The 17,007-nt window shown below is 49.5% G+C and overlaps 2 protein-coding genes across 2 annotated transcripts in view; one reads left to right on the top strand and one right to left on the bottom strand.

Moving 5' to 3' along the window:
* coq10b (coenzyme Q10B) overlaps nucleotides 1-3,787 on the top strand; it is a 14,209-nt gene extending 10,422 nt beyond the window's left edge. Inside the window, exons 4-5 of the mRNA XM_083921231.1 lie at nucleotides 432-533; nucleotides 1,795-3,787. Of these exons, the coding sequence (XP_083777357.1) occupies nucleotides 432-533; nucleotides 1,795-1,962 (270 nt within the window). The 3' untranslated portion in view covers nucleotides 1,963-3,787. The remainder of the gene's footprint in view (nucleotides 1-431; nucleotides 534-1,794) is intronic.
* A 3,748-nt stretch (nucleotides 3,788-7,535) lies between these two features.
* On the bottom strand, nucleotides 7,536-16,341 carry hspd1 (heat shock 60 protein 1). The gene is made up of 11 exons (XM_083921226.1): nucleotides 16,261-16,341; nucleotides 14,018-14,193; nucleotides 13,436-13,771; nucleotides 13,256-13,351; nucleotides 12,677-12,770; nucleotides 12,369-12,537; nucleotides 11,309-11,408; nucleotides 10,891-11,136; nucleotides 10,612-10,786; nucleotides 9,970-10,148; nucleotides 7,536-8,475 (listed from the first exon to the last, which is right to left on the bottom strand). Exons 2-11 carry the CDS (start codon nucleotides 14,189-14,191, stop codon nucleotides 8,308-8,310), a joined length of 1,737 nt encoding a protein of 578 aa, XP_083777352.1. The 5' UTR covers nucleotides 14,192-14,193; nucleotides 16,261-16,341; the 3' UTR covers nucleotides 7,536-8,307.
* Nucleotides 16,342-17,007: the final 666 nt, after the last annotated feature.

Below are 17,007 nucleotides of genomic sequence, written 5' to 3'. Positions count from 1 at the left end.
GAAATGTCCGCGCATGGTCCCTCCTTCTTTTTTCTACGTCCCAACAGGCGCACAGGAAATGACCTCAGAACCGCCGTAGGCCTCGTGCTCGTACACGTGCGCACGCTCGTGCTCGTACACGTGCAAACGTGCTTTACTAAAGCCCACCCCTCCCAAACGGGCCGTGGACGGCAAGCGTGCCGCTCCTAGACGTGGTACGGTTGCACTCACACTGGTCAAAGGAACCAGACTTTAGCCGTGAAACGTGCTAAATTATAAATAAGTAAGAACAGTTCAGCCGAGTCGGTGGTCGTGTCGGAGAAGTTGTTTAGTTAATAATCCCTGAGTCAGCAGAGTTTCAAAGGGCTGATTAATAATAAATCACATTAGAAATGAATGCTCTGGTTCTTTGCAGTGACGTAATCTCAGTGACCTGTTGTGTTGCTTCTCAGGCGTCCTGCTCCGAGGCGAAACTCTTCAACCACCTGGAGACGGTGTGGCGCTTCAGCCCCGGCCTCCCCGGATACCCTCGCACCTGCACCGTGGACTTCTCTGTGAGTAGACGCCGCCTGCAGCGTTCACACGTGCTAAAGAGGAAGAGGGGCAGAGACGGGGGTTGAACCTTTGCTCATGTCTGTGTTTCTCACTGGATCAGGTTCAGAGTCAGAATCTTTTTGTAAATTACGTAAAGTAATTTGAGCCCGGGCCACATTAACCAGCTCTAACTGGGGGATCCTGAGGCGTTCCCAGGCCAGTGTGGAGATCTAATCTCTCCACCTGGTCCTGGGTCTTCCCCGAGGCCTCCTCCCAGCTGGACGTGCCTGGAACACCTCCCTAGGGAGGCGCCCAGGGTTCATCCTTACCAGATGATCCTGAACCACCTCAACTGGCTCCTTTCAACACAAAGGAGCAGCGGCTCTACTCCGAGTTCCTCACGGATGCTGAACTTCTCCCCCTCTCTCTAAGGGAGACTCCAGACCCCCTCCTGAGGAAACACAGTTCACACGCTTGGACCTGGACCTGGTTCTGTGGGTCCTGACCTGGACCTGGTTCTTTGGGTCCTGACCTGGACCTGGTTCTTTGGGTCCTGACCTGGACCTGGTTCTTTGGGTCCTGACCTGGACCTGGTTCTTTGGGTCCTGACCTGGACCTGGTTCTTTGGGTCCTGACCCAGCTTTCAGGACCACAGGTGAGGGTAGGGACCAGGACTGAGGGTAGATCCAGAGCTTTGTCTTCCTCAGCTCTCTGTTCATCACAACGGTGCGGTAGAGCGACTGCAGCTCCGCCCCCGCTGCTCCGATTCTCCGGCCAAACTCACGCTCCATCGTCCCCTCACTCGTGAACCAGATCCCGAGGTGCTTGAAGTCCTTCACTTGGGGTCAGGACTCATTCCAGACCCGGAGTAACAATCCAGCGGTTTCCTGCTGAGAGCCACGGCCTCAGATCCAGAGATGCTGATCCTCATCCCGGCCGTTTCACACTCGGCTGTGAACCGATCCAGTGAGTGCTGAAGGTCCCTGACCCACGACGGATAAAACCCGCTGTGGAAATTCAGGTTTTTAATCCGGTTCAGGCGCAAAACAGCTGCAGTGGTTCAGGCGAGGACAGAAACTCTCAGGGTTCATGTCACACTAAGTGTCTGTGGTGAGAAACATAGATGCAAATATGCGTCGTCATTTACGGAGAATATATTTCCACGTGTGTAAATCATGATTATAAAGAAGTGTTTGTATCTCTGCGGGCAGCACGACCACAGTCTGAGCCGTGACCAGTGTGAAATCCAGCCGCTGACTTGATCCTGTCTCCTCTCCTCAGATCTCCTTCGAGTTTCGCTCGCTCCTCCACTCCCAGCTCGCTCACGTCTTCTTCGACGAGGTGGTGAAGCAGATGGTGTCTGCGTTCGAGCGCCGCGCCTCCTCCGTGCACGGCGTGGAGACGGCCATCCCTCGTGAGCTCATGTTCCACGAGGTTCACCACACGTAGCACTGCCACAAACCCCGACACAAACACACACGGCGAGGAGCGGCTCCCTGTGTCCCGACTGTGCCTTTCTCTCAACAACGACCAAGTTTATCCCCAACAGTGTCTCGTCTTTTCTAACGGAGGTGGATCCACCGGCTCCGTCAGAACACACGACACACTTCCATGATCAGAACCTAACGACCTGTGGCTGGTGGTGAAACATCAGCAGCCGCTCCAACCAACATTTAACCACCACTGAACTGTGGCTGCACCTTAAAAAGCTGCTTTAGAAAAGACACTTTACACGTTCATGTCTTCCAGAAACAGATGTCAGGATGTGAAGATTGTACAGATCACGTGTGTCTCAGATGAGTCTGTGTCAAGTTCCAACAGAGAAAGGAGTGTTTTTTTAACAGTGTTTCCCCCGTTAGCAGGCGATTAACGATTAAAGACCTACCGTATTCTCCGCACTATAAGTTGCACCTAAAAACCTCCACATGTCTCAGTGCTCCTTATAATGCGGTGCTCCTTATAACCCGGTGCTCCTTATATATGGACCAATATTGAGCCACAACAGGTCTCCAACTACGGTGAGCAGCCGCCGACTCTATTTTCCCCGTAGAAGAAGTAACGCGCGGTGCATGTTGAGATATACGACTGCGTGAAGCGTGCCGTTTCATTTCCATGTGTGTGTTTGTGTAAAGAGCCCAAAATGGCTCCTGTTAAGAGACACGCTTACGACGCAGAGTTTACACTCAAGGCCATTAGTCACGCAGCAGAACACGGGAACAGAGCAGCAGCCAGAGAGTTGAACATGAACCAATCAATGGTGCCGAAGTGGAGGAAGCAACAAGACGACCTGCGCCGAGTAAAGAAGACTAAACAGAGTTCAGAGGGAACAGAGCGAGACGGCTGCAGCTGGAGGACAAACTCCAACAGTGAGAGCAGCAAGAAGAAGAGTCCGTACGATCACTGTTCCACTGAAGGCAACAGCGCTAGCACGCCAACTTAGCATCAATGAGTTTAGAGGCGGTCCTTAACGTGACCCCAGCCTCCACTGTAGCGTCTGTTCTATGCACCTTATAATGCGGAAAATACGGTACTCATCAGTTTGGAGGATGTGAAATGTTCCTTTTTCTACTTAAGCTCCACGTGAGAGAGGATGCAAGGAACTATGTTTCTGTGCAGGTCTTTAGGACGAACGAGCTTCACGTGTCTTGTCTCAGGTCGACATGAACGGGTGCAACATCGGTTCCTCGTTTCACCAGACGCAGCACGCTTCCTCTGACAGCGACAGAGTTTAAGACTGCAGCTAAAAACCATCTGATCGCTGATCCAACTTCGACTTCTCATGGTTTAGTTTAGAAACTGTTTAAAATTTAGGGCCAGAGCAGATCAGGCGCTGCGGCTCCTTCTAAGAACCCGTCACCACAGAGTGTTTTCACTCTGTTAAGATCTTTAGTCTGGTTCAGTCTTGTTAAGTCTGGTTCGTTATCGTTAACCAGGATCTTTAGAAACCGGGTCCCAGAGTGTGAGGATTGTAAACGCCCCCCATGGCGTTGTGGTCTGGACGGTGAAAGCTCAGACTTTGTTAAAGGACGGCGTCATGGCCCCACCTCCGACCTCTGACCCCGCGGCGTCACATAACAACATCAGTGCTGCTGCGTGAGAGGACAGAGACGGACCCAGTGAGGACACTAACTGCAGAGTGAAGGGGCTCCCAGCAGCCCCCTCTGCTCAGTGAGGACACTAACTGCAGAGTGAAGGGGCTCCCAGCAGCCCCCTCTGCTCAGTGAGGACACTAACTGCAGAGTGAAGGGGCTCCCAGCAGCACCCTCTGCTCAGTGAGGACACTAACTGCAGAGTGAAGGGGCTCCCAGCAGCCCCCTCTGCTCAGTGAGGACACTAACTGCAGAGTGATGGGGCTCCCAGCAGCACCCTCTGCTCAGTGAGGACACTAACTGCAGAGTGAAGGGGCTCCCAGCAGCCCCCTCTGCTCAGTGAGGACACTAACTGCAGAGTGAAGGGGCTCCCAGCAGCACCCTCTGCTCAGTGAGGACACTAACTGCAGAGTGAAGGGGCTCCCAGCAGCCCCCTCTGCTCAGTGAGGACACTAACTGCAGAGTGAAGGGGCTCCCAGCAGCCCCCTCTGCTCAGTGAGGACACTAACTGCAGAGTGAAGGATTCTCCACAGCGTCTCCCCGTCTCTTCTTCTCTGTTGTTGGTGTGTTTCTGTGGCAGTTACAGCGCCACCTCCAGGCCTGGCATGGGTACTACAGCGTTTGGAGTCGCTGCACCTGGTTTCCTGTGGACGCACACATTTAGGATCCAGGACCAGGACCAGGACCAGAACCAGGACCAGGACCAGGACCAGGATCCAGGACCAGGGCCAGGACCAGGACCAGGACCAGGACCAGTGAAGAAGGTGGTTTCCATCGTGTGCTCCAAACGCTGGTTAAATCCTGAAAATATTGTTTTTATTCCAAAGGAAATGTTTGTGAAAGACGTAGAAGGTTCCGGTGCACAGCTGACGGCAGCGTCTCTCCCGTTGGTGTCACGGCGGTCAGAGCGAGGACGAAGGTCACGTGACGACACTCGAGCCGCAGAGTTCAGGCTCCAGGTGGCGTCTGAACTGTGACGACGGAGCGTGAAGGGCACGAAGCAACTAAAGGAATTAATGTTAAACCACAAAACTCATGAAGCGGGACGTGTTAATGTGTCACCACACGACTGCTTTATTATTATTAATATTATTATAATTATTATTATTATAATACGCCGCGTTAGTTATTTTAAATTTATAAAGAAAATTCTTATTAATTTCCCACTTTAAGAAACAGTTTTTATTGGGAATTTGACACTTTAATAACAGAATATCGTCACTTTTTTATAGTAAATTCATAAAGAAAAATCTCACTTTTTCCACTTTAATCTCAGAATAGTTTTTTATTTTTATCATGAATTTACCTTTTTAATCTCAGAGAATTTTCTCACTTTTTATTGTAAATTTATAATGAAAAAAACCTCTGATTTTCAGCTTTGATCTCAGAGAATATTCATTTTCTATTGTAAATTTCCCCTTTAATCTCAGAAACTCTGTCCTCCTGATTATTTCCCCCGGCTCCATATTTATATTTTATATAAATTTATATATTTTTAATCTAAAATGGTGGAAACCAAAGCTGCAGAGTTTCAAACGCAGAGGAAACAGAGTTTAAATCAGTGGAACGAGCACAAACGTAAACGATCAGGAAGTGACTTCATCAGGTGACGTGTTTTTCCTTTTCTTCTTTCATCATTAAATATAAATATAAATAAATAAATATATATATAATTAAACAGCAGAGGGGAAACATCAGCAGTTTATAATTCTTTTTAATGCTTTTAAAAACATATTTACCCTGTTTTAACGTATTTATGACGTAGTTGAAGTGTAAATATTTAAAGGTCACGTCAGAGGCGTAGAAACGGCGTTTTAAGAACGTGTGTGTGTGTGTGTGTGTGAGTGTGTGTGTGTGTGTGTGTTTGACGGGACGGGGACAGGAAGTGAAGTGAACTGTTGAAATGTACCAAACTGCATGATTCATAAACTATTTTTACAACAAACGGACGAGTGTTTGTTCAGTTTCCTGCACAGAAACGGGATCTTCAGAGGAAAGGTCAGAGGTCACACGCGTCTCTGTGACCTCTGACCTGCTGTGAAGGTCACACGCTTCTCTGTGACCTCTGACCGGCTGTGAAGGTCACACGCTTCTCCGTGACCTCTGACCGGCTGTGAAGGTCACACGCTTCTCCGTGACCTCTGACCGGCTGTGAAGGTCACACGCTTCTCCGTGACCTCTGACCTGCTGTGAAGGTCAAAGCAGGCGCTTGAAGGTCACAGATCATCGAGGTGAGACTTTACACTTGGGTTTAAAATGGGAGAAACTTCAAACAGAAGCAGAACTGTTCCTTCCTGTTTTGTTCAGTTTCTGTGCAAAAATGATTCATTTACAAACGGCAACGTTAGTTTTTCCAACTTTATAAAGAAAATTCTTATAAATTTCCACTTTAAGAGACTTTATTGTGAATTTAGGATTTTTTATTGTGAATTTTCCACTTTAATTTTAGAACATTGTCACTTTTTTATTGTAAATTTATAAATATAATTATTTTAAAGCAATCAAATAATTCATTTGATTGTATTTTTATTTTTTTATGGAGCAAAATGCATCAAATAACTTCGGATTTCAAAAATGTGGTTAAAAATAAGAGTTTTTACTAAAATCACAGATGAGATTTGTTCTTTCTGTAAAGTCACGACTCATCGCAGACGTTTTCTTTCTTTAATGTTCGACCATCTCATCTCAGCTCCAGCCTCTGATCCTGGATCAGGTCTCAGGGGCGGCAGCTCCAGCCTCTGATCCTGGATCAGGTCTCAGGGGCAGCAGCTCCAGCCTCTGGTCCTGGATCAGGTCTCAGGGGCAGCAGCTCCAGCCTCTGATCCTGGATCAGGTCTCAGGGGCAGCAGCTCCAGCCTCTGATCCTGGATCAGGTCTCAGGGGCAGCAGCTCCAGCCTCTGATCCTGGATCAGGTCTCAGGGGCAGCAGCTCCAGCCTCTGATCCTGGATCAGGTCTCAGGGGCAGCAGCTCCAGCAGGGGACCCCAAACTTCCCTTTCCCGGGCCACATTAACCAGCTCTAACTGGGGGATCCTGAGGCGTTCCCAGGCCAGTGTGGAGATCTAATCTCTGCACCTGGTCCTGGGTCTTCCCCGAGGCCTCCTCCCAGCTGGACGTGCCTGGAACACCTCCCTAGGGAGGCGCCCAGGGTTCATCCAGACCAGATGATCCTGAACCACCTCAACTGGCTCCTTTCAACGCAAAGGAGCAGCGGCTCTACTCCGAGTTCCTCACGGATGCTGAACTTCTCCCCCTCTCTCTAAGGGAGACTCCAGACCCCCTCCTGAGGAAACACAGTTCACACGCTTGGACCTGGACCTGGTTCTTTGGGTCCTGACCTGGACCTGGTTCTTTGGGTCCTGACCTGGACCTGGTTCTTTGGGTCCTGACCTGGACCTGGTTCTGTGGGTCCTGACCTGGACCTGGTTCTGTGGGTCCTGACCTGGACCTGGTTCTTTGGGTCCTGACCTGGACCTGGTTCTTAGGGTCCTGACCTGGACCTGGTTCTGTGGGTCCTGACCTGGACCTGGTTCTTTGGGTCCTGACCTGGACCTGGTTCTGTGGGTCCTGACCTGGACCTGGTTCTGTGGGTCCTGACCTGGACCTGGTTCTTTGGGTCCTGACCTGGACCTGGTTCTTAGGGTCCTGACCTGGACCTGGTTCTGTGGGTCCTGACCTGGACCTGGTTCTTTGGGTCCTGACCTGGACCTGGTTCTTTGGGTCCTGACCTGGACCTGGTTCTTTGGGTCCTGACCTGGACTCCAGCCCACTTTCTTTATGATCATTTTTAATCTTGTTCTGGTAAAAAACACCTACAGACACAGACACACACACGCACGCACACGCGCGGATAGAAGATAATCCGCAGATTAAAGTCTGAATCTTAAGATTTAAACACAGACACACGTTTAAAGAACTCCAGTCACCAAAGCATCTGAACAATCGACTTTATTAAATTAAAAAAGAAAAATCACCGTTAATCACGTCGACATCGTACAAAACAGAAGTGAGTGAAGAAGATCCTGCGCGTTTACGCCGTAATGAAGCGGATGAGGGGGAGACGAGGCGTTCGACGCCACGACGACGCCACGGTTTCACATTTACACCTTGAACCTCTTTGTAACTCGAGCTCCAACGCTCACATTCAACGAGGCGAACACCGGAAACTCACGCCGCTGCACGAACACGCCGTCTCCGTAGACGTTACTTCAGACGTGAGAAGACAGACAGACAGACAGACGGACGGACGGGTGGTTTGGGCGCCGCTCTTCTTCTTCTGTGGTCACGAACGGCACAAAAAAAAGGTTTAAGTAAATCAAACGACTGCAACTCAAATATTCGCCGGGGAAACAAACAAACAGGTTTATATATTTATAAAAAACAAGAATTAAGAAAATAGAATAAACGGCGCCGCTCTCTTTGTGAAGTCGAGCGCCGACGATGCGTTTGCGGTGTTCTCCGACCACGGTTTGGAAATCTGCGCGTTCTCTTCGTGTTAGAGTCGAGGTGGCGTTGATCTGGTTCGATGGGAGCGAGGCCGACTCCTCCGGGACCCAGAGGAGCGGGTGAAGCAGTGGGAGGGGAGATGATCCAGCGTTTCTCATCATGGCGAGTCAGTTCGGGCGGAGGCGGGCGGAGGTTTCCTGCGGCCGGCCTCTCCTGCGCCGCTCTGCCCGCATTAGTCTGTACAGTCAGGAGGGGCGGCTCAGAAACCCATGCCGCCCATTCCTCCCATGCCGCCCATGCCTCCCATTCCTCCCATGCCGCCTCCGGGCATCTCCTTCTCCTCCTTCGGTATCTCCGTGACGACGGCCTCGGCGGTGGAGAGCAGAGAGGCGACTCCTGCGGCGTCCAGCAGCGCCGTTCGCACCACCTGCAGAGAGAGAGAACGGGAGAATGAGACGGTTTCACTTTTACGCTCTCAAACAATCAGAACGGTTCGCTAAAGTCCACGGTTTTAGTCTGTAGGAGATCAAATAAACGCGTCGAACGTCTTAAATATTCACATCAACTGCTGACGATGTCACAAAATCACAAGTGCGGCGTGTTTAATATCCTCTGGCACGCACGCCAAAGGTCAGAGGTCACTCAGACAGTGTTCATGTGACCCCACAACAAAGCAGGAGAGGATGATGTAATGCTGATACGCCCACAATAACACCTCTTTTCCACTGTCGTTGATGTTACTGATGGTTCTCTCCCTTGATACCGACGCACACGCTCCTTCATCGTCTCTGAGACGCTTCGACTCACGCCGATGTTAAACCCTCTGCGGCGGCGCTGTGATGATGATGCAGTATGAAGAGTTCAGGTCCACGTGCGACGGGTCGGGAGGACAAACGCAGCACTTCCAAACACAGGCCGCGGTTTGTGTTCGTACGTAAGTGAAGCTCCTCACGTCACACACACTCGTTCAAACAACTCCAAACGACCCAGAGTCACTATAAAGAGACACAGGAACGCTCCAGAGACGCAAAATGACGCTAACTGATTAAAAAATAAACACAAAACGATCAAAAGTCTGAAGGTTCTCATGTGTTCAGGTCGTCGTTCTCCTCAAAGCAGCTTCAGTTCAAAGCAACTGGACCAGGACCAGGCTGGGACTGGACCAGGACCAGGACCAGGACCAGGCTGGGACTGGACCAGGACCAGGACCAGGCTGGGACTGGTCCAACTAACTGGTGTGGAGATCCGGGTATTTAACCTCTCACAGGTCGATGATGTCACTGAAACCCTTTGTGCTCCGTCGTTAGAGTGACAGTCGTTGGTGGGAAGTTGGTTTCGACTTGGTTGGTGCTCTATTGAGTCTGAACGACAATCGGAGTCTCTTGCCTCTTGGATCAGAGGTGGATCCAGGTCCAGGACCAGCACTAACCAAGTCCAGACCTACTTCCACCAGCGACTGTCACTCTAACGACACAAAGGGTTCCAGTGACGTCATCGGCCTGTGAGAGGTTAAATACCCGGATCTCACACCAGCTAGTTGGACCAGTCCCAGCCTGGTCCTGGTCCAGTCCCAGCCTGGTCCTGGCCCTGGTCCAGTCCCAGTCCCAGCCTGGTCCTGGTCCTGGTCAGATGCGTACATGAACTGATGAAGCCTCTTGGATCAGAGGTGAAACGTCTTCCTGACAAAGAACCAGGTCCAGTTGCTTTGGACTGAAGCTGCTTTGAGGAGAACGATCAAAAACAAACACACTGACGACGGCAAAGTGACAGAAACTTCCACAAAGACACAAAACGATTCAAAATAAACGACAAAAAGAGTTTTAAAAAATGACAAAAACACAAAATATCTTTCTGCGTCTCTAAACGGACTTCGTCGTCTCACAACACGAGGATTTCCCGTGGATCGGCGTCTGAAACGTACCTTTGTGGGGTCGATGATGCCCTTCTCCACCATGTTGACGTACTCGCCCTGCATGGCGTCGTAGCCGACCTCGGCGGCGCCCTGCAGGATCCTCTCCACCACCAGCGAGCCCTCCACGCCGGCGTTCTTAGCGATGGTCATGGCGGGGATACGGAGCGCCCGCCGGATGATCTCCACTCCTGTTTGGACCCAGAGGAAGTTACGAAGAGTGAGTCACATTTCAAACATCTTTAACGGTTACCACGGTGACCGCAACAAAGTCGACATTTCCCCGTTAGCTACGCAGCAGAAACTGAGCGTTCGCAGCAAACGCGATCGAGTCTATGAACGCCACAAGTTCAAATCAGAATCAATGTAAACGAAGCGTGAGATCGAGCGTGTGACGAGACGTCCAGTCGGCGTTTATATCCTGGATTAAAGTTCTGTTCGTTCTGAGTCTTCGGAGGAAATCGTGAACCAAACACGGCGGCGTTCGTTTCCGATCTATGGTCAAAAACCTGACACACGTGATGCGATGACATCACCTCCACGGCGTTTGTTTTCACGGTAACACCGGAACGCTCAGGGACGTCGGTGTGAAGATATAGAGTGGCCGTCAGTCGGCGAGCAGCAAACATGTAAACGGGTGCTGCGGGTACTCACCAATCTTCTGGTCGGCGTTGGCGGTCTTGATGGTGTCGAGCGCCGGGATGCAACGCAGCAGAGCGCAGCCTCCCCCGGGGACGATGCCCTCCTCCACGGCCGCCCGCGTGGCGTTCAGAGCGTCCGTCACGCGGTCCTTCTTCTCGTTCACCTCAACGTCGCTCGTCCCTCCGATCTGAAACACAGAGAGCGTCACTGACGGCGTCACAGCTTCATCGCGGCTTCGTCCCGTCTGCTGCGGCTCTACGGCGTGAAGCGGCCCGTGTGCGCGGCGCCTACCTTGAGCACGGCCACGCCGTCGGACAGCTTGGCCAGCCTCTCGTTGAGCTTCTCCTTCTCGTAGTCGCTGGTGGTGTTCTCCAGCTGCTCCACGATCTCGGCCGCACGCCGATCCACCTCGGCCGGGCTCCCGCCTCCCTTCAGCAGCAGCGTGTCGTCTTTGGTGATCTGCACCTCGCCGATCTTCCCGAAGTCGTGAGCCTGGATGTCCTCCAGAGCCAGGGACACGGCGTCGTCCCCGAACACCTGCAGGGCGACAAACGCACGCCATCTCACACACGGGGAAGAGTAATAATAATAATAATAATGATGATTCACACTTTCGTTATAATCTAAGTCATTAAACGAAGCGTGAGCGCTCGGACACATCTGCTCTGTTCACGCCTCTCAGACTAAACTCGGGTCAGAGTGGACTCACGGTTCCCCCGGTGGCCACGGCCATGTCCCTCAGCTGGTTCTTCCTGTTGTCCCCGAAGCCCGGAGCCTTCACAGCGACCACCTGCAGACCCACCTTCAGCCTGGAGACGGGCACAGACGCCACCGCTTAGGGTCATCAACGTGTTCACATTCATCACACAAACAAGGAAACAAAGACACAAACAAGGAAACAAACAAGGAAACAAAGACACAAACAAGGAAACAAACAAGGAAACAAAACAACAAACAAGGAAACAAAACAACAAACAAGGAAACAAAACAACAAACAAGGAAACAAACAAGGACACAAACAAGGAAACAAACAAGGACACAAACAAGGACACAAGGACACAAACAACGAAACAAAGACACAAACAAGGAAACAAACAAGGAAACAAGGACACAAACAAGGAAACAAAACAACAAACAAGGACACAAACAAGGAAACAAACAAGGACACAAACAAGGAAACAAAGACACAAACAAGGAAACAAACAAAGACACAAACAAGGAAACAAACAAGGACACAAACAAGGAAACAAACAAGGACACAAGGACACAAACAAGGACACAAGGACACAAACAAGGAAACAAGGACACAAACAAGGAAACAAGGACACAAACAAGTAAACAAAACAACAAACAAGGAAACAAACAAGGAAACAAACAAGGACACAAGGACACAAACAAGGAAACAAAGACACAAACAAGGAAACAAGGACACAAACAAGGAAACAAACAAGGACACAAACAAGGAAACAAGGACACAAACAAGGAAACAAGGACACAAACAAGGACACAAACAAGGAAACAAGGACACAAACAAGGAAACAAGGACACAAACAAGGACACAAACAAGGAAACAAACAAGGAAACAAACAAGGACACAAACAAGGACACAAACAAGGAAACAAGGACACAAACAAGGAAACAAGGACACAAACAAGGAAACAAGGACACAAACAAGGAAACAAACAAGGAAACAAAGACAAACAAGGAAACAAAGACACAAACAAGGAAACAAACAAGGACACAAACAAGGAAACGTTCTGCTGCTTCACCTGTTGAGGACCAAGGTGCTCAGAGCCTCCCCGTCCACGTCCTCGGCCACGATGACCAGCGGTTTGCGGTGCTGGTTGGCGATCTCGAGCGCCGGCACGATGCTCTGCACGCTGGAGATCTTCTTCTCGCTCAGCAGCAGGTAGGCGTCCTGGAACTCCACCTTCTGACCTGTAGACAGACACGGTCGGGTTAGACGAGCGCCTTTACCGGAGCGCGCGCCGGTGCAGAGCTCGCCGCAGCATCGTGGTTATTCGTGGTTACGCCACGCCACAGTATCGTGGTTATGCCTCGCCGCACGCAGCCTCACCTTTGGCCGTGTTGATGAAGTACGGGGAGATGTAGCCGCGGTCGAACTTCATCCCCTCGATGATCTCCAGCTCATCGTGCAGAGTTTTACCGTCCTGAGGAGGAAGAACAGTCATCATCAGAGACACGCACACACGTTCAGACACACACACACGCCTTCAGACACACGCACACGCCTTCAGACACACGCACACGCCTTCAGACACACGCACACGCCCTCAGACACACGCACACGCCCTCAGACACACGCACACGCCCTCAGACACACGCACACGCCTTCAGACACACGCACGCACACGCCTTCAGACACACGCACACGCCCTCAGACACACGCACACGCCTTCAGACACACGCACGCACACGCCTTCAGACACACGCACACGCCCTCAGACACACGCACACGCCTTCAGACACACGCACGCACACGCCTTCAGACACACGCACACGCCCTCAGACACACGCACACGCCCTCAGACACACGCACGCACACACCTTCAGACACACACACGGACAATGAGGTAAACAGTGAAAATGGCGTGTAAATGGCGTCTGATTCCAGTTGTGGCGCTCTGTCACTGACCTTGACCGTGATGACGCCCTTGCGGCCGACCTTCTTCATGGCGTTGGAGATGATGGTGCCGATCTCCACGTCCCCGTTGGCCGAGATCGTGGCAACCTTCAGAAGAGAAACACGTTATTAAAGCTTCTAACCAGAGACTCAGGACGGTTGTTCCCCGGGTTCACCGCTCGCCGCGCTCACCTGTGCGATCTCCTCGGGGGTGGTGACGGGCTTGGACAGATTCTTCAGCTCCACGATGACGGTTTCCACGGCCATCATGACGCCGCGGCGGATCTCCACGGGGTTGGCGCCCTTGCTGATGGTGTCGAAGCCCTCCTTGGCGATGGCGCGGGCCAGCACGGTGGCGGTGGTGGTGCCGTCGCCGGCCTCCTCGTTGGTGTTGTTGGCCACGTCCTGCACCAGCTTGGCGCCGATGTTCATGTACTTGTCCTTGAGGTCGATGCTCTTGGCCACGGTCACGCCGTCCTTGGTGACCTTGGGGCTGCCCCAGCTCTGCTCGATGATGACGTTACGGCCCTGGAGGAGAGGCAGGAAGTGGTGTCATCAAAAGGGCCGTGCAGCGGCTAATGTTAGCATGCTAATGATGCTAATCCTGACAACTAGCCTCCGAGGAGAAGTGAAGCTGTCACTCAAGAGGCCACGCCCCTAATTATTCATAAACTTTAACCTCTAGCCTGGTCCAAGTCCCCCCCCCCGACATGGTTACGGTTACCAGGCAACGGTCAGCCAGGTCAGACCCCGAGCAGCGGATTGGACGCTCACCTTGGGGCCCATGGTGACGGCCACGGTGTCGGCCAGCAGGTCGACGCCCTGCAGCATGAGGGCGCGGGCTTCCGCTCCAAACTTGACGTCCTTGGCGTACGCTCGTGTGAGGTGAGGGGCCAGCGCCCGGCACACGGGCCGCACCTGCTTCATGACCGACGGCAGACGGAACATCTCTGCACAGGAAACACACGGGGAACAAACAGGAAACACACCGGGAACACACGGGGAACAAACAGGAAACACACGGGGAACAAACAGGAAACACACAGGAAACACACGGGGAACAAACAGGAAACACACAGGAAACACACGGGGAACAAACAGGAAACACACGGGGAACAAACAGGAAACACACGGGGAACAAACAGGAAACACACGGGGAACAAACAGGAAACACACGGGGAACAAACAGGAAACACACGGGGAACAAACAGGAAACACACGGGGAACAAACAGGAAACACACGGGGAACAAACAGGAAACACACCGGGAACAAACAGGAAACACACGGGGAACAAACAGGAAACACACGGGGAACAAACAGGAAACACACGGGGAACAAACAGGAGACACACGGGGAACAAACAGGAGACACACGGGGAACAAACAGGAAACACACGGGGAACAAACAGGAAACACACCGGGAACAAACAGGAGACACACGGGGAACAAACAGGAAACACACCGGGAACAAACAGGAAACACACCGGGAACAAACAAACAGGAAACACACCGGGAACAAACAAACAGGAAACACACGGGGAACAAACAGGAAACACACGGGGAACAAACAGGAAACACACCGGGAACAAACAAACAGGAAACAAACCGGGAACAAACAGGGAACACACGGGGAACAAACAGGAAACACACGGGGAACAAACAGGAAACACACAGGAAACAAACAGGAAACACACAGGAAACAAACAGGAAACACACCGGGAACAAACAGGAAACACACCGGGAACAAACAGGAAACACACCGGGAACAAACAGGAAACACACCGGGAACGTTAGAACGCAGCCGTTTACACAGATTCATCATTAATTACAATTATTAAATGAATCAACATCTGTTCAGATGATTAATTCACTGTTTTTAGTGATTTTTTAAAGGAAAAAAAGTCATTTTTGTCTCATGAAACTTTGTTTAATGTGAATATTTGCTGGTTTCTTTCTAAATAATCGTATTAAAGTAGAAAACAGGACTTTAATATTATATTTATATTCTTTTATCATTTTTACAGCAGCTTAATGCAGCAAAGTGAACAGAAAACAATAAAATATAAGAACAGGAATAATAGTTTAATATTACATTAGTTTAAATTTACACCAAGTCATTAAAATATAAACATATTTATATATAATCATGAATAAAATAAATCAAAATGAATCATACATATAATAATAATAATAAATCTTGTTTTAGCATAAGGGCGCTGATGCTAACACAGCCTGTTCCGAAACCATCTGGTTACCATGGAAACAAGGCTTTTACTTTAAAACGTGAAAAAATTGTTCTGCTTTACTTTTTAACATTTATCTTTTAATGATTTCATTCAATTCAACTAAACAGTGAATTAATGTCAAACTACTAATTTAACATTTCCATAAACTAAATTCTAATGAATCCCCCAAAACTACTTCCGGGTTCCCCCCCACGTGTTCTCTGCAGGTCACGCGTCACAAGGTCAAACTGGAAAAGCATGTGCGCGCGCGCACACACACACACACACACACACACACACACACACACACACACACACACACACACACACACACACACACACACACACACACACACACACACACACACACACACACACACACACACACACACACACACACACACACACACACACACACACACACACACACACACACACACTAAAGAGCTCAAAATGGAGTTTTAAAGGCACTTCCTGGGGACAGCGGATCCATCAGGTCTCAGATTAAATCAGATTAAATTAGATTAAACAGTTAAAGTCTGTCAGCGCGTGCGTCCTTTCTTAATCACCCTTAATAAGAATAATATATATATAATAATTTTATATATAATATTTAATGTGTGAGGAGGAACTGAAGCATCTGCAGAAAGCTCCAGTGAAAAGTCCGCGTTCATGAAACAGCTGCAGGTTAAATTAACATTTATAATATTTAACATTTATATATTTACGTAAATGTAAAGTTTGACCCTTTGATCATAAACATAAATATGTTATAAATGTTTAGAGACTTACTGAGAGGAGAGGTCGGAGCGGGAGCGTGCAGGCGGATGAACGGAGCAGGAAAGAGGAGAAAAGGACGAGTGTGTTCTGGAAACGAGCTCTCACGCGTCTGCGCACACGTGCTTCCACATCCGGGTCATCGGCGGCGCGCCCCGGACCCTGAATACGCGCATAACCGCCTCAGAGACACAGAGTTTTATTCTTTTATTCTGTTTCTTTTCAGAGTTTTCTTTGTGTTTTTATGAATAAATAAATATTTAAGAATATTAATAATTAAAAAAAAATGAGAATTTGAAAATAACAACATAAAACTGTTATACAATATCTGATTATGCAAAATGTTAAAATTCAAAATAAATAAATCAACCTAATTCACAAAATGATATGAATTTGTTTATTATTTAATATGATACATTTTATAATACAATATTTATAAAATTAATGTGTTTGGTGGGCGGAGGCTTGGTTTTGCCATGTTTTGTTAATAATAATAATAATATTTTAGTAATAAAATTGATAAAATGAATAATAACATGAACAACAACATGAATTAAAATAGTAATAGAGTAAATAATAATAATAAAGTGAATAACATTAATGATAAAGTGCATAGTAACGGTTTCGTAAGGCGCGGTTATGCGCATGCTCGTTCCGGGGCGGTTCTGGAACCTTCCTGCGCCATTGGAGGAAAAACAAAGGTCAAAGTTGAAGTTGTGCAACATTTCAACATTTCACCATTTCAGCGGCTGAAAAACCCGG

This window comes from Echiichthys vipera (assembly GCF_963691815.1).
Source record: "Echiichthys vipera genome assembly, chromosome: 10".
Lineage (NCBI taxonomy): Eukaryota > Metazoa > Chordata > Actinopteri > Perciformes > Trachinidae > Echiichthys > Echiichthys vipera.
This window is presented reverse-complemented; position numbering and strand designations above follow the sequence as displayed.

What these genes read in the sequence shown, in the direction of transcription:
- hspd1 (XM_083921226.1), bottom strand. Translation starts at nt 14,191, where the DNA reads ATGTTCCGTCTGCCGTCGGTCATGAAGCAGGTGCGGCCCGTGTGCCGG. An exon ending in CCCCCGAGGAGATCGCACAG is followed by an intron (nt 13,352 to 13,435) that starts GTGAGCGCGGCG and finishes TCTCTTCTGAAG; the next exon opens with GTTGCCACGATCTCGGCCAA. An exon ending in ACGGCGTGGCCGTGCTCAAG is followed by an intron (nt 10,787 to 10,890) that starts GTAGGCGCCGCG and finishes TCTGTGTTTCAG; the next exon opens with ATCGGAGGGACGAGCGACGT.